The sequence below is a fragment of the Euphorbia lathyris genome, chromosome 6 (genome assembly GCF_963576675.1).
Source record: "Euphorbia lathyris chromosome 6, ddEupLath1.1, whole genome shotgun sequence".
Classification (NCBI taxonomy): domain Eukaryota; kingdom Viridiplantae; phylum Streptophyta; class Magnoliopsida; order Malpighiales; family Euphorbiaceae; genus Euphorbia; species Euphorbia lathyris.
The window spans coordinates 25,337,354-25,358,676 of NC_088915.1; the positions used below are offsets into that span (position 1 = coordinate 25,337,354).

A 21,323-nucleotide genomic window follows, 5' to 3' on the forward strand; every position below is an offset into this window, starting at 1 on the left:
TATAATCGAGCTTGTTCATGAACTTGTTCACGAGCCTATAACCGAGCATGCTCGTGAGCTTTCGAGCCGAGCTTTGTCATGCTCAAGCTCGGCTCGTTTACGAATCGAGTCTCTAAATTGTGTTCATGAACGGCTCATTTATAAATCGAGCTGAGCCGACCACCGAGCCGCTCTTGAGCGACTAGGCTCATTTAGAATCATCAAAATGTTTCAAACAATAATGTCAAATTGATGTGATAGATAGAGAACCACAAATGCAAGGGACCAACAATTTAAGAATAACTAAACATTTGATCACTTGTGTGCCTGAGAACTTGAGAAGCACAAAGAGGGTAGCTGAATTAGACAAGTACAAGGAACACCATGCCCTATCCACCCTTTTCCAGCCAATCTGCCAATAAAAGAAGCATTCCATAACCCTGATGTAGGGCACAAGTATGGCATATACATATCTATGCAAAGCCGAGAATTGGCCAAAACATCAACAGAGTCGAGACGATTGGAAGGAAAAAGTTTGCCGTAAGCCTAATCAGATCTCCAGGTAACACTGACAAAGTCTTTTATGCTTTAGAATTTACATTGCAGGTACAATATCAATGTATAATCGCAAATCATTTAGAATGTTTGAGAATCTTACCCTACATGTATCTCTGGATCAACTACGGTGACACTAGAACTCTGTGGGACACGATCAAGCTGGAGACTGTTGTAGAAATCAATCAATGCCCAGATAATAGGTTCATGAATATTAAGCCTCCAAACCTTTTCAGTCACCTGAATATCATAATAGATTACCATGAGATCATAGATTTGATGTTCTCTTCTAAACACAAATTTACTTATAAGCATTACCCTGATATACACATATGGGTAGACTTGGATGCCATCAATATTCTCATTGCGTTGTGTAATAGTCATCTTAAAAACTGGATTATTAATATCACTCGTCTGGTCAGGTGCCAACAGCACTGGCATTAAAGTCAAAGGAAGCTGATTGTCAAGCTGCAAATAACCCAGTATCAGCTTGAACCTGTCACAGCACAATAAAACTTCCTTAGCATGAAATCTCAATTTCAGCAAGATTAGATTAATACTCAATGACATTAAAGATAGAACATATTTATATGATCCTATCAAAGAAGTATACTATTTAGTAGATTGATATGGCAATGAAGCTATAACAGATTGTTGCAGGGCATTGAACACATGGTCTAAAATTGCAATCACTGTGACACTACATGGGATTATAGCCAAAAATGATCAAAGAAAAAGTTGACAAGTTCGTAATTCAACACACAATACACTAATAATTCATAGTCTACAGTTCATAGTGACAAAACAAATAACTTTCTACCCATAACTGACAAAATAATTACTAGACAAAAAAAAAAAAATCCATTATTAAACCTACAAAATGAGCCAAAAAAAATTGATAGCAATATAGCACATAAAGGTAGATGTATAAAAAATAAACAGAAATATAAGCCAGTAAAAAGTTCACATGTTAATTATTATAAATACTTTGTATAGAAATAAGGTAAAAATGACTACTGTTCATAAGCATATATATTTTCCAGAAAATATAGTTAAATGTACCTACTTAGGCAATCAATCAAAAGCAAATCAATGGATTGATTCCTTTGAATTCATTTACCCTTCTCATCCATCGTAATAAGAATATTAATTTGTTTGTGCTCATTTAATATCATAGTTAATGGAAAAATGCAACACTTCAGGTTTTGTAGATGATAGATGTAAAGATCCCCAACCAAACCACCTTATATCATTGTTCTTCTCCATACTTCCTTTCTTAAAAAATAAATAAATAAGAAAAAAATTAAATGAAATCAATCAAGCATTAGGATTTGAAGCATAAAAAGCGCAATAAAAGGATGTGGGAAAAAATTATTTTGGAAACGATAATAAAAATAAATATAACCCGTACTTAACTAACCTAATATACAATATACCTTGACTGATTGTTAAATTACATATATTAATTCATCAAGACTTATTATTTTTAATTACAAATTGTTATTATAGAAATGCTTATAAGAACTCTATTTTGTTTCTACCCATTATATAACTTTATACGGGGGAAATGCCTATACAACTATTATTAGCTAGGTTTCTAAATAATCATAAAAGAAATTACTAGATAACTTGGAGACCTGGGAAGTTTGCGTTAGCTTTTTCAAGGATTTAAACTACTCTTTATTCAAGCTGTTTTACTTTATATATATATTTTTTACAGACCTTCACTTATTTTAGTGTTGTACACAATATAATATGGATATCCAGTGTCTGTTGAAGAAGGTGTTGTACATTTTCTTTTTCAGTGTTATATAGGACACTAATCAGAAACCTGCCACATCGAAAATCTAGAGCACTAAGCAGAACTGACACATAAATTAGTTCATCTGAAAGAGAAATACCTGCTTGTTGTCCCACCATCATAGCCAGTTGAGTACGATACCAAAACCCTCTCCAAGTAGAAGTAAGCCAGCTCTTTTGGTCTATGATCCACAGCAGAAATCCCAACCACTCCTAGCTCAACAATAAGCTCTAAAGGAGTGATCTCATTCTGTGTCTCCCCCTGCCCGTGAAAATTTCCCCAATCACCAGCATGTGTCAAAGAATTTCTTTCTCCATGAGATATCAAAGCCATATTATCTGTAAACCTACATATCTTAACATCTCCTAAATCTATGACATGGAACTGCAACCCTATTTCAGCAGACTCCCCAGTTGACATCCCAGTACTTTCCAAATCAAATTTATGAATACTAGTTCTACCATCACAATCAATCTTGGTGTCAATGATTTTTTGTCCATATGGATCTTCCCAAGAGAAGTTTGTTGTCGACAGGGGCTTCAACCTAATCCATTCACCATCACCAAATCCAGACTGGCGAATGCTTATTGTCTTACTTATTGCTCTGTTCTCGATCCTGTTATAAAAGGATGACAGGATAATCACTGTCCAATATAAGGTGAGAAATGGTGTTTGTAGATATGCAAGATGAGTACCTGATTGGACCATCAGTTGACCCGGGACGGAATATAACTATAAAACGTGACCCTTCTTCAAAGCCCCGTATTTCTGTCCTCAGCATTTGTCGAGTACCATTTGTTCTCCTTAAAACTAGGAAAATGGTATCCTCTTTAGTAATTTGGACAGGGAATGACCATCCTGAATCTTCTAACCGAACCTAAAAGATTAGAATGTGGAAAATATTGTAACTTGAGAAAAAAGAATGATAGCAAAGTGCACATCAGTACTAGTCATAGTTAATTTAATATTAAATTGCATGGCATTTCTGCTTGGGAGGAATTCTAAGTCCCCCATTATCTATGAGTTTCCTTTCATTTCTCGGCACAAACCATATTAGCATATCAAATTATTTTTATGAATGAAATCATGTGAAACGCTTCCCTAGCAGATGATATAAGCAACTTTAAAGTTGCCTCATTTTATTTGACCTGATCTAGTTGTTTGTTGTTGGTACAAAGCACAAGAATTACAAAAACAAAACAAGCATTAACCTGGTACTACTGACAGAATGTACTATTTTAATGGATACTAGAGAAAACCAGGTTTAACTTCCCTTCTTTATTGGGGGGCTTACCTTATGTTTCTTTTACTTCTGCATAATTGTGCTATCTTTTATCACCATTAATATATTCCTTTCCAAGAACACATTTATTGCAGGTCACTTTTGTGATTTACAATTAAAATAAAAACCCATGACCTGTTTTTGGAGTAGTTGGCCAACCAGGCACCAGATGGAGGAAATAAATGGAAAAGAACCGCAAGCAGTGATCAATTAATTCATTTCAGCTCAACTAAGCCTTGATCCCAAACCAGAACTTAATTCCAATCCTTTCAATCAAGTCTAAATAGAAAATTAATTGGGGACAAACTGTCGAAGAAAAATCTGAACATCTTTAATTCTAGTGGTCAAAGTATGTTCTCTTTGAATAATTCTAAGTTACGCACACACATAACATTTGATAAGAAGTTTGAACATTCTGAATTCCCTCAAGTAAATGCTAAGCATTCTAAGTTAAGTAATGCAATAAAAAGCTCATAGATATATATCAAGCTACAACAAGATCTAAGAAAAATAACTTCCCTCAACAAAAAATTCAAATGCTATAGGTTAAGATTTCATGAACGAAGACAAGACAGTTGTATGCAGTATCTTAGACACCTAGTTTGGGGTTAAACAATTGGATCAAGGTGCAAATCTAGAAGCCAAGTATGATTTAAGAAATGCAAACTAACGGTTATTGAGTTCCAGAATCAACCTGCAATACTGATGCAGATCCAAAAAAGAAAAAAGTAGAAAAACATAAAATTTTATTTGTCTCATTCAGCACTGAACTGCTGATAATACCAGTAAAGAGTGACAAAACAAACATGGGCAGTAATGCAGATTTATTCAGTTCGCTAACCTGAAGTTTATCAGTTCCACCAGTTTTCCGATATACAAAAGAGACTCTTGAATCAAATGCATGCAGTTTCTTTGGTTCATCATCACTGCTTAACTTGATATATATATCTTGACCAAGTCTGTTTGTGAAGGTCATGAAAGGACGTATTGAAATTACCTAAAAAAAGAATAACAAATTAAATACTTCAGCCCTTGGAATATTTCTAAAATTGTATTGATTCAATCACTACCTTTGTAGGGACAGATTGGTGGGGACATGGTTTTGAAGAAATAAATAGCCTCATGCAATTACCATCAGCATCATAAGCATAAAGATCTAGGGATCCATCCTGATAATAAAAACGGAGTTTAAGGATGTTCTCTTTGAGTAGAAATGACGGCTCAATATAAATTGAATAAAAAAATAAATCTTTTTGATGTGTACCATGTCACCAAGGGAGGAAAGATCGCTAACGGGCTCAAAATGCTGGTCTTGGCAAGTTTGAGCAATTGATACAGAAAGGCCCAAAATATTGAAGTTCAAGGCTGAAGCAATTGTATAGCCTTCATATATTTCCTCTTCAGTTATCTCCCCAAGGATGACTTCGCTGCTCCTTCTGGATTCAAATGGCAGAGCTATCTTTCGGACATGTTTTCTACCTGTCAGATCCACAAGCCTATATATAAGAGGAGGGCATCTGGCAATTGAAAACCAGTAAGGCGCATAGACTCTAATTGTCTTTGCTAGCAGAAGCTGCTCCTTTTCATAATTTTGCTCAAGAATAAGTTGAACAATCCTGCACATTTTAATAAATCAAATGAACTTTAGACTAACAAAAATATATGCTTCAATCTATAGGCAAAAACATTGAAAATAGTAACTGAAAGTGGCATGTGTCTGAACCTTCCAGAAATTGAACTTCTTAAATTCATTGTTTTAGATGGAAGTTCATTAGGGTGAGATATGAGAACAGCTTCCTGCATTTAGAAATTTAAGAAAAAAAAAAAAAAGACACAGAATTTAGAAAAGTATGAGAAGGTATATCATTTGATTCAAACATGTAATATTATATCCATGAATGATAAACATTTTTAGATTTGAAATCTCACCTGTATTGGCAGCCAACCTCTCTGTGGAAGCAGTGAAAAGTACAAAGGCTTTCCTATCTCAGCAGTATGGATCTTCACTGCTTTTCCTGGAGGTAATATTCCCCTTTGACATGCAACAAAATGGCCACTAGTTTGCATTTCAAGAACAGAGTATTCAGCTACAAGTGGAAGAAAATTGGTGATGGATAATGGGGATTTGACCACAAGACTCCAATCATGAATGGGATCAGAATGAATATCTTTTGCAATCTGTGTAGCCTGTATGCTCACACAAAACCACAATTTGTGAGAACCATTTGAAGAGGTGTTGCTAATCTCGGTGCAGTACAGAAGTTCTTCAGACTCTTCGAGAGTTGATACACATATTTCAGGATCTTTCATCTGGTCATTTTGTGCAGTTCGAACAGATCTATCTACCACAGAGCTCCAGGAGTATTCAGTGGAAGAAATATGACTCAAAGGTCTCAATTGCAAGACATATAACCCGAATTGAGTCAAGCCTGATAAAGGAAGAGGTACAGTGTCTCCAGGTTTCAATAATCCGACATGTATCTCCTGCTTTACTTTCCTTGAAACTTTCCTCCTGTTCCTTACCCATCTCCTTTGCCTTGCATGGTTGACAAACTTCAGAGAATCATATGACTCAGGCCACTTTAGGCTTTCAACATCTGGAGAATAAACCCAACCTTCAGAATTATCGATTGATGAAGTATCCAGGTGCCAATCATCAATCCATTCCCAAGCTGAAGGCAACTCAACTTTGAAACTACCCTGAAATTGAATAAATGACAAAAAGTAAATAAGAAAGCTGCTTCAACAATAGCAGTTGCCAGAAACATATAGACGCAAAATTTAAAGGTCCAAAAATCTAAAAGCATTTACAAGAAATTATGCTACAAGTATCAAACTGTTGAGTAGTTGGTAGTCTAATAAAATGTTGAAGTACTTTGGACTTCCTGTAGTTTGGCTGTATTATACATGGATGGTGAAGATGCAAATATATCAAAAACTTAGGACTTGTCTTCCAATCTTGTGCATTAAGGTGCTCTTCTTCTTGGTGTTATGCATGCTTCACCTTAGCAGCTTCTAGAATGGTATGATCATAATTTATTTGTATAGGACGCCATTATAAAGGCATCCAGCAACAACGAAATACAAGTTTGAACTAAAATCTCTTATATTAGAATGGGCATACATACACAGACATATAAGTATACCTCAAGTGTCTATCCACTAAACCTAATGAGTTTACTAAACAGAAAGTCATATCCATGACCTTTTCTTTTTGTAGGCTTCATTATGTTCAGAAAGACTATTCATCCACATGCCTGTGTGTGTGTGTGTGTGTGTGTGTGGGGGGGGGGGGGGGGGGGGGGGGGGGGGGAGGTGGGATGTTCTTGCCAACTGCTTGTGCAAGCTTATCAAATTATAGGGGACATAAAAAAATAGCTTTTATTGATCATTTACCTCAAGGAAACCTGCATTTTCTGAGAGATTTGAACAACCAACCCAACCATCAGTTGGCTTAAAGACTTCAATTTCAAAGAACTCATCTGTCTGAGCTTCACCGTGACTTTGTGGATCTTCAGGTTCATTTGAATTAACGGAAGCTTTGGATACAAGGTGCATATCAAGTACAAAATCTGTAGTATTACGTACTGAGACCAGAGACCTTATGGTCACAAGTCTACTGCCATCCTTCACGCTTACTTCACTGGCAACAGCTTCATTGCCCAGTCTCCAACAAGCCGCTGGTGCAGCATAGTTCAGTCTCACAGTAGTCCAAGGCCCTTCCACACCAGGACTGATCTGAATAACTCCAGATTTTCTGCTACTGACAAGAATATCATCTTTCTCCTCAGCCTCAGACCCAGGCGACAACAGTAAAGCACATCTTATTCTCCCAGATGACTTGCTACCTTTATCTCCTTGAGCCACAGTCTGTATGAAGATAACTAATAATAAGTTACTATTGGTTGATGACACTACAACAAGTATTCACAAGAAAAAGAAGATAACTAAGACAAGTGCATCTAACACCATTAGACTGATTCATAAAATAAATCACCGTATGCATTGCAGGAGATAAATCTATCCAGGTCGAGTAATGCAGATAATCAGATTGATTACAACTTTCTTTCATTTTTATGGCAATCTGGTTCAAAGAAGCTGAGAAAAACCCAATAGCATCTCCTGTAGAACCAAAACATTATGTTAATAATCAGAAGACTACTGTATCTTAGATCACAAAATATCTTTGGGGCTTGTTTAGTTTAACAGGTTAATATAGTTGACACTTAGAACATCCATAGTTGATGGTGATTGGTGAGTAGTTGAAAATATAACGTGCTTGAAAGAAAAAGAAAAAAAAAAAAAGAGAAACTGTTCTTTATGTGTTTAGTGACCATTACAAGGTAAAACTTATTTTTAAACATATGTTCGTATAGGTTATGGTTTTTGCTTAAAATGTTGAATAACATAAAAATATTAAAAGTCTTTGAGAATATGATTACCATGCTGCATATATTTATTTTTATTTTCTATATAAAAATATGTAGTAGCTAGTTTACTATTTTTAAATATCTTGTTAATTATATGTTACTTTTTATAGTTATAAAAGAAAGGGCGGCCATTTACCGTTGCGCCAAGGCTCACCACCCTCTTGTTACTTTTTATAGTTATAATACATAAAAATTAATTTATCTAAAAGATGGTATTATCTAAACAATAAGTTTCAATAGAGTACTATGATAAAAAAATAAGACAATTAAATGGAACCATTTACCATGTAATGAGGAAAAAAATTCCAATATGAAGCTTTTCGAATTAACAGCTATGAGATAGCCTAATAACCATGGGTTGCTGATTTTCCAACTTACATCCAATTTCAAGCTATTGGGAGTTGAAACAACTATCAGCTATATGGATAGCTAAACCAAACGCTCACTAACTTTTGCTTCAAAAATATTTCCTACTTTTTTCACAAAGAGCTAGGTTATCAACATCACTAGCTAACCCTAATACAGCCATCTTTGTGCCCAAGACAGGAGAATTTGCAAATATCCATGCTTGTACTAGAAGTGTTAAAGTTGGATCTTGAACCCATGGTTACAATCTCAGACTTTAGCCATTGCACAAAGCAATGCCCCAATAAAATATATCAGTGGCAGTATCAAGGACATTATCCATCCACATGTAGTGCCAATAAATCATACCAAGGTTCACTGTTTTTGCATGAATTAGTTGCTCTAAAACTCAAGACCTCAGTTCCCTCAAGCGGACTTAATGAGAATATATTAATATATAAAGACTTTGGTCGCACGGCTCCTGATTCGGTTTGGTGGGATAGTATCCCTGTTTTTTGTGTTTCAGATTATTTCTGTAATTTAAGCGGACGGCCTGTTTACCGTTTCACATAGCTTTCTTCTCATTCTTTTACATTATCTTGTAACTATTTTTTATTCTTTCCCTTTTATAATAATGGTTCTGGGTTTCGGGTTCCAGGCGAGGGTGCAAGCCTAGCTGGGATGTCTGTCTAACTCTTTTCCCACACACCAAGATTTCAATTAAAAAAATATATATAAAGACAAAAATCTAAAAACATACCTTTTCCCATGTCACTCACAATAAGTTCAAAGAGGTAATTTTCCTGCAACAAATTGAAGCATGATGCACAAATTAAATATAAATCAGAAGTAACCAGCTACCATTTACACGGCAAGGTATGCTAGTTCAAACTTTAGAATAAGAATAAGGATGCTCATCTACAACAAAGAAAAAGATGAAAATAATAAGTAAATAAATATATAGATGTTAATATTGATGAACTTTCAAGACACGAAATCAATGCACTTGCATAATCTTTTGTGCAATGCAGATATAAATCTAGAACACCATAAGAGATTTTGTTTATTTAACCAAGACATGAAATCAATGCTCTTGCACAATCTTTCCTGAAATGCAGATATAAATCTAGAACACCAGAAGAAAATTTGTTTATTTAAATCCCCCACCCCACCCCACCCCCCCCCCCCCCCCCCCCCCCGGCCCGAACGAAAAAAAAACATGCAAACATACTTTTTCATTGATCATCTCAAAAATACAAATAAGAATTGAATATAAATAGATATATTTACTAAGGTAATACAAATTAGAATTAGAAGTATGAATCTTTGAAGTTAATTTGAAGACTAACAATAAAAGACAAATGTAATGAAAATGGTTCATTCTGTCTTACCATTGATCGTTGACAAAGGATGTTATGAAAGCAAAAACAACTGATATACATGTCAAGTCAGCTGTACATTAGAGTAGTCCAGACATGAGCATGAAACACAATACAAAGCAAGAACCTATTCATCAATGTATACTTAGTACATGAGCAAAATTAATAGAGATAAAAGTGAAACAAGATCACCGAGGATTGATAACACATATAGCTCTCTGTAGTTCTGTTGCCAAAAGTGATAATGTGGACATACATCCAATTATTTTGCATCAATGCTTCCAGATGTTAATGACCTTCATTGCAATATGTTTAAAATTTCCTCCAAATGCATACAATAACATAGCGGGCATAAAAGGTAATAACACGAAGAGGATACTCTCTATCAAACTTGTGGATGGTAAAATACAGAGGTATGGTACAAGTCCTTCAAGCAGCACATCAGATTTCAACAGTAGATAGAGAGGTATTTAACACACTAGCATTTGATAGATCAAAATCTTATTTCTCACCTGGAAATCAACTTTGAAGAAAAATATTTCATTCCAGTTGACCAATTCAAGCTCAGAAGAAGTTGAGTTTGAGATGCTTCCACTTGTACGTGCACTTTGTTGATGAAATGGAGAATCACCACTCAGACCTTGGTGCGGAGTAAGACGGAGTGCTACTGTGTAGATGTTAGAAGTTAACCCCTCTACCCTTGGTAACTACATCATGAACATAAGCAGATGACTGCAATAAGCAAACCCATTCTTGAAACAGAAGGAATATGAGAGCAAGGAGCTACATCATCATCTATACAAGAATGAATCCAAAAGATGACATCACAGGCATTGAAATATTTGTATTGCCAAGATAAATGTTTATGACAATCAAAGTTATTGTTAGATGAATGACTAGTCGTATACAGCTGGGGCTAGCAACATTTGAACCCCGGCATGAGCAGTGTAACAGAACCATACAACCAAAAGCTTAAGCCAATAGGTAAGGCCCAAGAATAGTATATAACTATTTATTATCTCTGACAAAGAGGGAATCAAATATTCCTACAGTTTTTCTCATTGTAGAGATGCTTTGTAATTTTGGAATTGGTTACTCTTTTTACTGTTAACCAAAAGAATAAGATGGTTGTCTTGAGACACCAAAAAGTTTCTTAAAAATAAAACTTAGCCCTCCGCGAAAAAAGCAATTCACCATTTTCTAAATTAATTTAGAGCATTTCAATTAACAACAACAACAACAACAAAGTCTTAGTCCCGAAATGATTCGGGGTCGGCTAACATGAACCATCATATAAAACCGTGAAATCAAGTCGTGTCAGCGACACAAATTCTCTCCCTCCACTCTTTCCTATCCACTACCATATTTTCCTCAATCCCCAATACACTCATATCACTCTCGATCACCCTCCTCCAAGTTTGCTTAGGTCTTCCCCTACCCCTCACCACTACATCCCTTTGCCACTCTTCAGTCCTCCTAACCGGCGCATCAAGCGCTCTTCGTCTTACATGGCCAAACCACCCCGTTCTTTCAAGTCATGGGAGCATTAGAAACAATAAAAAGCAATGTGATCCAACAACATAAAAGTTACATGGTTAAACTTAAATCCCTAAATATGACTACCACAATGCATGACATCTTTATCCACCAAACATGTTATACAAATATATCAGAATTTCTGAAAGCTCCAAACTCTCGCACAAACCCATCAATACAATTACACTAATGAGAAACGTATTAACTAACCAGCAAAACTTGAATTATTTTATTATGCGAACAAAGAAAAAGTCAGATTTATTCAGAATATATACATCATTAATTGCCTACGAATTGTAAGTAATAATTGGCTATGAGCGATTGCATCAGTTTACTCAATTATCATATCAAGGGTATCATAAATGTTAACTAATTAAAAATTGGTCCAGTTTTCCACAACCATACAAGAGAGACAAGAATTCATGTACTCAACCATTAAAAAAAAGGATAGTTACCCCTTCTATTCTCATATATACATAATCAAATTATTTATGCTTATTGACAAAGCCCCCTCTCCACTCCATGAATATGTTCTCCACTTTATTAGCTAGCCACCATGTTCAACAACATCGAGTTCGAGACCTTCACATTGGGTAGGAGACCCTCTAACTTGGGTACTCCATGCCACCTCTACGTAAATGGGCCAAAGCCAAGCTCTGACATAAGTGTGTAATATTAAGGAAATAATCGTCTGCCCTATTGAGGAGTGGTTTTTTCCCAAACGCAATAGAAACGGAGTTTTGGCAGGCACCACAGGAAATTTGACATATTGACTCATATCTCAACAGTTCATATTTTGAAGAATCAGGTCTATAGTGAAACTCTTATGACATGATCACATCGTGGCTTTCTGCCGAAGGCAATACACAGTTAAGAATTTATGGATTTGAAGGAATCACTTTGTTATATTTATTTTGTTTCTTTTCTCTGACTTGTCATCTAAACCTCCTAATCCCCCCACCTCAGTAGAATCTTCTAAAGCGGAGAGTTTGGTCGATGCAAGTACCGGACCTATTCAGTTTATTTTCTACTTTGCACTTATTATTTCACATTATTGGAACAACTCTTTAACATTAAAAAGCCAAGCTCCTGGCTAAAATCCCTTCATACCCCTGCAAATCATGAAGAGACACCAAATAAGCCACACCTATGTGGCACGGAAACTCCTCTTCATTAGCATTTTCATGTTTTGTGTCTGTTTCAGAAATGTTAACGCCCAGAAACCAGTACAACACGTTTCCGGGCATGTTTCTGTAAATATGGAAAATAGAAAAGGTGTTTCTAGTTTAGGAAACTGTTTCTGCCAGCAAACACAATCCAATTTCAATTCCGAATATGAATCTATGATTCTATCTAATTGAAACTTCCCTCTTTAGCTAGAACTTCTTAATTGATGATAATTTCTATTCCAAAATTTCTAATTATTCCTATTCTCTACTCGATGTTGTTCAACTGTAGAGTATAAATATCAATTTTTTTATTATTCACTTTCATTGTTCTATCAATTATTATATCACGTATTTTATTATAGTTATGTTTATGATAAGAGCTGTTCCTATAGGTACTTACTTATAATAATTGGTGATGATAGTCTGCTACACAAAAAATTCATATTGATCTTTGTTTTAAACATAATATTGAACATTTCAAATATATTATTATACTTCTCATATTTTTGAAATATATTATTATACTTCTAATATTTATAAATATGTCACTATATTTTCAATATTTACACGTTTCCGTGCTATATAGAGGCATACTCGATGCATCTATAATACGATTCCAATTCAAACACTTACTGCAGCAAATCAGGAATACCACAAGCTAACAATCTTGTCAATGAAAATATCAAGATCTTAACAAAATCCTGAGCATATCAGGAATCTCACACAGCTTATATTTTATGATCAGTTTGCATACACCCTAGCTGCAGAGGAATTTTAACATGCCTCAGAGGGAAGGCAACAAAAAATAACTTACCAATGCGTCCAGTATGACAACTGTTGCCATTGCTCTAACTTTTCCACAAAACTTCCCATTCAAGTGCGAATCCAACATATTTTTTGAAACAAGGACTTTCACAGGCTTCATATCCCCAGAAGGCATTCTTATTATATCCGAGGGCCCCCTGACTTCAGTTGCACGCATATAAATGTCCTGACCAAGCTTGTTTTCTGGGATTATATAATAATTTCTCTTCTGATGGATGTCCATTACAGATCTTCCACCATCAGTTGGAGGAAGAACTTCCTATTTGATCATAGACCATCAGTTAAATATGAATACATCATACTGAAAAATGCATATAGCATAAAAAAAAGGGCGGCCCGGTCGCATTACGCGTCCCCGCTGAGCGAGGGTCCGGGGAGGGGTCCCACCACAAGGGTGTATTGGGGGCAAGCCTTCCCTTGCCAATTTAATTGGCAAGAGGCCGCTCCTAAGACTCGAACCCGTGACCTCAGGTCACACGGCAAAAATGCATATAGCATAATTGCAAAAATAGAAATGTTATTACTTAACAGAGAGAGAAAGAGAGAGAGAAGGAAAGACCCGGAGGAACCTTATTTTTGTAAGATTCGTGCACATGAGTAAGATTATTCCAGCTTGCATAGGCTTGGATGATCATATTCACATTAGAAACAGTCACATTTAAGTTCAAATCCCTGGTCGAGGTCAATCGTAGCTGTGAGGCTGCCCCTGGAGCATTGAGATCATATTGGTATCTGCAAAGTAAAAAAACTAATTCAATAGAATGACAATTTCCAGAACACCACCAAATTCAAAACCGAAAAACAACCAGAAGCAATAATGAACAGAGAGACACATACACACAACAACAACAACAACAACAACAACAACAACAAAGCCTTAGTCTCGAAATGATTCGGGGTCGGCTAACATGAATCATCATACGAAACCGTGAAATCAAGTCGTGTAAGCGACATAAATTCTCTCCCTCCACTCCGTCCTATCCACTACCATATTTTCCTCAATCCCCAATAAACTCATATCACTCTCAATCACCCTCTTCCAAGTTTGCTTAGGCCTTCCCCTACCCCTCACCATTGCATCCCTTTGCCACTCTTCAATCCTTCTAACCAGTGCATCAAGCGCTCTTTGTCTTACATGGCCAAACCACCTTAGTCGGTTTTCCCTCATTTTATTCTCAATAGATGTAACCCCTACTTTCGTCATAATTATTTCATTACTCACCCGATCCTTTCTCGTATGACCACACATCCATCATAACATACGCATCTCTACCACCGACATCTTATGAATGTGACAGTGTTTTACTGCCCAACACTCCGTACCATATAACAATGCAGGTCTAATTGCCGTGCGGTAGAATTTTCCCTTCAATCTACATGTTTTAATCATAGTTTGCCTCTCTAAGCATCCTTGTTTTCTTTAGGGATAAGGTGCAAAAATACCCCTAACGTTTACATCCAGGAGCAATTTTACCCCTAACGTTGGAGATTAATATTTATAAATTCGGTGAAATTTTTTACAATATAAGGTATATTTCTTAATTTTTTTTTAATTTTTTTCCACGTATAATCATATGTTTATGATCTGTTATTATTAATGAATGATAAAATGACTCATTTGTGAAGTATAGATGATAATATTCATGACCTAGAAGACGGTTTAATGAATTATTCCTCAAATTGACCCAACTTGACAATGTTATGGGTAAAATTGCTCTTGACCGCCAACGTTAGGAGTAAAATTGCACCATTTTAGACGTTAGGGGTAAAATTGCTCCTGACCGTAAATGTTAGGGGTATTTTTGCACCTTATCCTTTTCTTTATATAAATGGAAAGCCTAAGTTCTACTAAAAGTTGAGATGTTTGTTCTATTAGCTATGCCCATTAGGAATAACACCAACAACCTACAGTAGATGAGTAAGTCTGGCTGTGGACATTTTGAAACATCCATATCTGGCATTTCATTATAGACAGTGGATTCCTAGACAAGTTTAGGAGTCACTTCTTATTACAAATTTGAAGGTATTAACAGCAAACATATGCAAGGTTCTCCTTCAATCAAGGAGACATAGTAAGCCCACAGCAGCCTCTAACAATGCTTTAGTTGACTTAGGCATGCTTTAGTTGACTTAGCCATTCTTACATTTATTACATTGACTTATTCTATAACAACTTGTTTGTTTTCTATAATTTTTACATAAGGGTTCTCTTCTACCCTAATTTTCTACAATTTTCTTTCAGAAAAAGGAAAAAGAAAAAACCATTAAATGCCTGTAACCTTTATGAGATTTTCCTCCTGGTCAAATTCTTGTTTCAACTGTTTGTTTTCGAAAAACCCACTATTAACTACAAGTGAACATGGTGACAGGCTTCTGAAGTCCAAACATAGAAATCCCAACCCTTTTTTCCCATTTCACTTGTGCACGTAAAAGAGCAATAATGCAGTTGAAAGCATAAGCTTTTAGAGCTTTTTTTTATCACGAAAGGATCCCTCGTCGTGTATGATGTATTCTGCTCTGTTCTTTATCAACAAGTAAGAAAAGGGACAACAAAAAAACAGCTTTATGTTATTGTATGAAATATGTGAATATAGCTACCTGTAATAGAAGAATTTCAGGGAGCAACCAAAGGAGGACTTACAGGGATTAATATATTATTGGTGCACTTCCTATTCTCATTCTTCTATTTAAATTCTATATCTTTCAGTATATGAATTGGAATAATTTTCTTTCAAATTAACAGAGTATGAGAGTCTAGTTGAGCTTCTGGATTTTGGTTTGTGTTTCAGATGTACGAGTTGAGTTTCTCGGATTAAATATGATCTTTTTCCTATTCTTTCTTTTGGCTCTGCCCTAGAGAGCAGCCACATTCGGGTCAGCCACAAAAAGCAACCACATTAGGGTTTTCTATAGAGCGCAATCACCTCTCAGTCTCCACCTCCGGTCACTTCTTCTAAAACCATTCCAGTGATAATCTCTGGTCACTTAATTTGGTCTCATGACTCACCTAATAACTACTTGATGTCATTACTAAAAAGTTGGGAATGCTTGTTATCTATGCTCCGACTTAAGGGGGGAGTGTTATAGTATGAAAAAATGTGAACACGGCTAGCTGTAATATAAATTATAGGGATTAGTACACTTGTCCACTTACTATCCTCATTCTTGTATATAAATTCTTTATATTTCAATATATGGAATGGAGTACTTTCTCCCAAACAAAAAGAGAACACTTAAAGTTTTTTTTTAAGAATTAGTGGAGTTCTTAAGGTCTATGCCTTCGTTTCTCATATATAAATGAAGGCAACATTAATATTCACTAAGCAACGCAAGGTATTATGAGGAATTCAGGTAGCTGTATCCCCCCATCCTTTCAAAAGTTGAACATGCAAAGAAACCTGTAGAAAATAGCTTACCGTAAAAATCCATCAACTGGCTCAATAAGTGGCTCCCATGATTCTAACTTATCATTATATGACCTAGCAGCCAGAGAGAAGCTCACAGTCGAATTCAAGTAATCAGTTCGTCCATGCAAGTTGAATCCTATTCCACTCAAAGATATATTGAACAAGGGAACCATCTGCAAGTTTCAGGAAATAAATCAATAAAATGTTTATTCCAATCTTGTACTTGGTTACTGAATTGAGATCAAAGTCGATCCATAATGAGCAACTGAGGCATTTTGTAAAATACATACATATTTCTGACAACATTTCAGACAGATAAGACAATCAAACTGCCAAGCAAAGTAACACAAACAATAGGATAGCAACTTATGGAAGGTGTGATTCTTCACATCAGAAACTTGTACTTATGCTTTCAAATAGGCCACAAGTAGCAAGGCAGCAAATAACAAATACTTCAGTTATTCAAAATCTTACAGAGAAAAATATGGAAGAAAACACTAAAATAGATTACTATGACATAGCAATTTCATGAATATAAATACAAAATCTCATTCAATCCAAAATAGGTGCAAAAGCAATTAAAGCATGTCCTTAAAATCCAACAAGGAAAGTTAAACTTCTTTCTTTTCTCCTGTGCTACTCGAAAACCAGATAGAACCCAAAGAAAGAAGGGCTGAGAAGAAAGAATTGAGTTCCTATGCAAATTCTTGCATGAACATTTTCTCTTTTAAATTCACCAGAGTTCTTAGTTTACCAGAAGAACAATTTACAAGGCTGAACAATAGAAAAAGATGTCAGCCAATGAAGAGAAGAAGATGCCCGTAATGTCCATTTAAGCAATCACAAATCAACCCGCATAGACAAGCATAACGTTTAATACAGAAATAAAGAATCCATTAATGCATAAACTAAAGCTTAAGTCCATTACCTCCAAATACTTAATTGTAATTTCTGTAAGACCAAATTATCAATCAAACCTTTTGGAGCAAGACGAACTATAGAAAGCTGAGGGAGAAAAACCTAAAATGAACCATGTTTTCACTAAGATATGTGTTCCTCGGCCCTACCAGAATCATTTATACACAAGCACAACACAAATACACTAATGCAGCCAACAAAACTAAAGAAGGTCCTCCAAGTCTAAAAATAACTAGAATCCACACTATTTTCCTTGGTAATACATCTTGAGGATTTGAGCCTGAGGACATGTTACCTAGATATTGGAAAAGAAGGGTCACACATTTGATGGACAGATGCTGTAACTGAAGACTTGACAAAAAAAGAAAAAGAAGAGCATAATTATGTATAGTTGGTATAGAGAATGAAAAGACTAACTAAAAACATTTTTATTCTAAGAACCACTCTTTGAACAAAACGTGAAACTAACATCTATCAGACAAAAGAAGGCATAAAGCATGAAATTTAACATGCATCATTGCAGCTTAAAAGAACAATTCTTTAAACTCTAATTCACTTTGTAATATTTTCATCAAGGCTGTCTTGATCAGAGACATTCACAATAACGTTTTCTTTATTCTGACATCATAACTTTGCATGTCATTGTAAACTTCCTATGCCTCGTCTTTCCCACTTCAAAAAGTTCAGAACTTGACAAGAGAACAAATAAAATAGAAAATATTCTAACCCGGATTTTCCATATCCATGATGTATGGAGCATCCTAAACTAGAATATGATGCTCATTCCACTAATGCTACTAGCACACAATTTGTTCAAAACATGTATTTGAACATAATTATAACAATACTAAAGAAAGTTGCAAAGAACAAATTCTCACCAAACCACCATAATCATCAAAAACTGCAGCAGAAAAAGTTCCAATTTCAGCATCAATGACAGTATCATCAGAACCACTCTGTATACTGGGATCTGCCAATTTCAAAGCAAACCGCCTTGGCGGTTTTTTGAAACCACTACGGACAATAAAGGTACCCAACTCATTACCAACTGTCCACATACTAAATGGTTCTTTCGTAAACTTTCCCTCAGATGTATCCCATATAGTTTCCTCCAGGAACTGATCTCCAGCAACCATGTCACTCCGCATGCATCTTAGTCTGCAAAAGTCATTTGGTTTTGGAGAGCCCTTGCATGCGATACAACCCAATGAAACAAAACCTGGGGGAGCTTGAGGCATCCAGAAAGAAATACTCTCCATTCCCCTATGTTTCTTAATATGTCCAACAAGTTGGTAGTCGAGGGGAGCTTTGAAAAGCTCTTCATCTCCAGTATCATGAAGGACAATGCAAGTGTTGGGAGGCTCATACCTAATTTAAAAACAATCTTAAAACCTAAATAAATCTATTATTGGATACGGGGAAACAAATCTGTAATGTAAAGGAAGGAAAATGTTATATACCCCCTAACAGCAATATCACCAAAATAAACCATCCCCTCAGGGACTACTGGACGCCATATGGATATTTTCTTCCTTGAGCTTGAAATTCGGTTCCACCATATCAACTGGAAACTAGCAACAGCTTCAAAACGTCGACCAGAGTTCAGAGATGTTGCTTTTTCTGATTGCAGTCTATCAGCATCACCAGAAGGAGAAGGTTTTGCATCGTGAGTTTTGGAAGCTTTGGGAGAAAATTCTGGAAGCCTGAACTTTAGATGGTATAGTTCATAAGCTCCGCCTATCATGCAAAGAGTCGTTGGATCTGCAGGCAAGAAAGTACCGAACGAATTTTCCACACGCCAAAAGGCTAGACTTGATGAATGTCTGAAATTCCAATACAAATTAGAAATTCAAACCATCAAGTTAGATGAAATATACACATAAGCACGTTAGGGAATGACACGTATATCTTCATAGCATGCATAATTTTGTGCAGATCTATAGAGTTAACACATTGATTTCAACATACAGATTGCTAGAGATGGCGACACAATCCCTCAGAGGACAGGGAGAAATTAGAGAAGCCGAGATGCAAAAAGCAGAAGAAAGAGGTGGCAGTGTTCTTCCAGCAGACACCATGCATCCTAATGCAACGTAGCCTTTGGGTGCTTCAGGGAACCACACAGAACAGCTACCATCCCCATCTTTGAGACCATTCTCTAAGAAGTTAGAACTGGACACACCTTGGCCAGAAACTTCTTTAGAAGCTGATGGGGGCCAAATTAGTTTGAAAGATGTGGGTCGTTTGACTCTAGCGAAGTTCAGGTTCACAGCCACAACTCCTTTTGTAGGTGGCTTGTCCCTGTCATGAGCAAAGCAATTATATGAATGTAGTGAATAAACTTAAAATAGGGAGTTTTAGAAGATTTTACTAACCCTGGAGTCAAATAGTCACCAAGGACTGCAAATCCAGGTGGTGCACGAGGTCTCCAAAAGGCATATACTTGATCATTATATGGATCTGAAAGCACAATGACAGGGTTATAGATCAACGTTTCAACGCAACATATCTTCTCATCATTCTATCACTATGGAAGAAGAGGGAAAAAGCCTAGCTTATTACATACTTTTTATGGTTCCAACCTTATCGAACTCAAAACAGGTTACAGTTATCTGCTTTGACGTCATCCTCAGAAATGCCAAAATGTCCTCTTCTACTGCTAAAAACAGTCTCAAGATGCTGAATGTAAAATTCATGAATATATTTGAAACAGATAGATGGATATTGGTCTTCCCAGAAGCATTTGAATAATTCACAGAGGCATCAAAAGGCTCCACAATCCTGATCCCATTGCTTTCCATTGTCAGGCCAAGTGCATTTGCAGTCATTTCAGTTGTATCACCCTTCGAAACAAGCCTTAGAGTAACAAAGTATAAAAATGTTAGTGTTACATCAACTATTTCCTAGTACTTCTACTAAGAAACCATTATATTCCAATTACTCAGTTTCATGAAGAATTTTTAAACACATACAAGCAATATATATATATATATTCCAATTACTCAGTTTCATGAAGAATTTTTAAATATTGTCTACTTCTTATTGCCAAGAAACTAACACATCAAAATAACAATTAGGAAGCAAACCTGGCAAATGCATCCAATTGTGCGTGCAAAAGTTTGTTAGAGATGATTGGTGACATTCCCACTTTTTGTGATGTATTGTAAAAGGTAAGCTCTGGGCCAATAGCCTATGAAGCAACAAACAAGTTATTGAAATGCTAGAGAAATGGCGAGAGAGGTCAAAAAAGAAAAACGAAAGAATGAGGACAACAAAATAGCATAGAGGAACGGATCAAACCAAGGAAAAGGAATAAGAAAGGCCACTATTTTCAAGAGAAATCTTCATAAGCATCATTCACCCAAAATAAAGTTTGAACACTTAATTTAAAATGACTCTAAATATAACTTTTTTAAATGATTTGAACAAACAAATTATAGAATGCTTGACCTGAAACTCAAGGATAAACTCAGTCAATCTCTCAACTGCAGGATTTTGAGGTTGTAAAGCATTAATACTTTCTCTTGAAGATTCCAAATAAGAAGCTTCATCCTCTTCCTCCAAATGGACTGCATCTTCCTTTGAAACACTATAGCTGCTATTGCTTCCCAATAAAATACAGGAATCCAAATATTTCCCATTCTATATCAACAAAAATTTCATAATTTATCAGTATTTTGGACAATTAAATATTTTC

At 35.8% G+C, this 21,323-nt stretch overlaps 1 protein-coding gene across 1 annotated transcript in view; it reads right to left on the bottom strand.

Moving 5' to 3' along the window:
• Positions 1 to 21,323, bottom strand: part of LOC136233426 (uncharacterized) — a 62,845-nt gene that overhangs the window by 7,016 nt on the left and 34,506 nt on the right. Inside the window, exons 33-55 of the mRNA XM_066023081.1 lie at positions 21,077 to 21,268; positions 20,713 to 20,816; positions 20,193 to 20,482; positions 20,002 to 20,086; positions 19,595 to 19,927; positions 19,087 to 19,449; positions 18,505 to 18,994; positions 16,718 to 16,881; positions 13,871 to 14,033; positions 13,291 to 13,560; positions 10,284 to 10,478; positions 9,153 to 9,195; positions 7,615 to 7,739; positions 7,014 to 7,487; positions 5,547 to 6,317; positions 5,341 to 5,414; positions 4,882 to 5,233; positions 4,688 to 4,786; positions 4,459 to 4,614; positions 3,031 to 3,212; positions 2,436 to 2,951; positions 853 to 1,030; positions 638 to 774 (exon numbers count right to left, since the gene is read on the bottom strand). Of these exons, the coding sequence (XP_065879153.1) occupies positions 638 to 774; positions 853 to 1,030; positions 2,436 to 2,951; positions 3,031 to 3,212; positions 4,459 to 4,614; positions 4,688 to 4,786; positions 4,882 to 5,233; positions 5,341 to 5,414; positions 5,547 to 6,317; positions 7,014 to 7,487; positions 7,615 to 7,739; positions 9,153 to 9,195; positions 10,284 to 10,478; positions 13,291 to 13,560; positions 13,871 to 14,033; positions 16,718 to 16,881; positions 18,505 to 18,994; positions 19,087 to 19,449; positions 19,595 to 19,927; positions 20,002 to 20,086; positions 20,193 to 20,482; positions 20,713 to 20,816; positions 21,077 to 21,268 (5,756 nt within the window). The remainder of the gene's footprint in view (positions 1 to 637; positions 775 to 852; positions 1,031 to 2,435; positions 2,952 to 3,030; positions 3,213 to 4,458; positions 4,615 to 4,687; positions 4,787 to 4,881; positions 5,234 to 5,340; positions 5,415 to 5,546; positions 6,318 to 7,013; positions 7,488 to 7,614; positions 7,740 to 9,152; positions 9,196 to 10,283; positions 10,479 to 13,290; positions 13,561 to 13,870; positions 14,034 to 16,717; positions 16,882 to 18,504; positions 18,995 to 19,086; positions 19,450 to 19,594; positions 19,928 to 20,001; positions 20,087 to 20,192; positions 20,483 to 20,712; positions 20,817 to 21,076; positions 21,269 to 21,323) is intronic.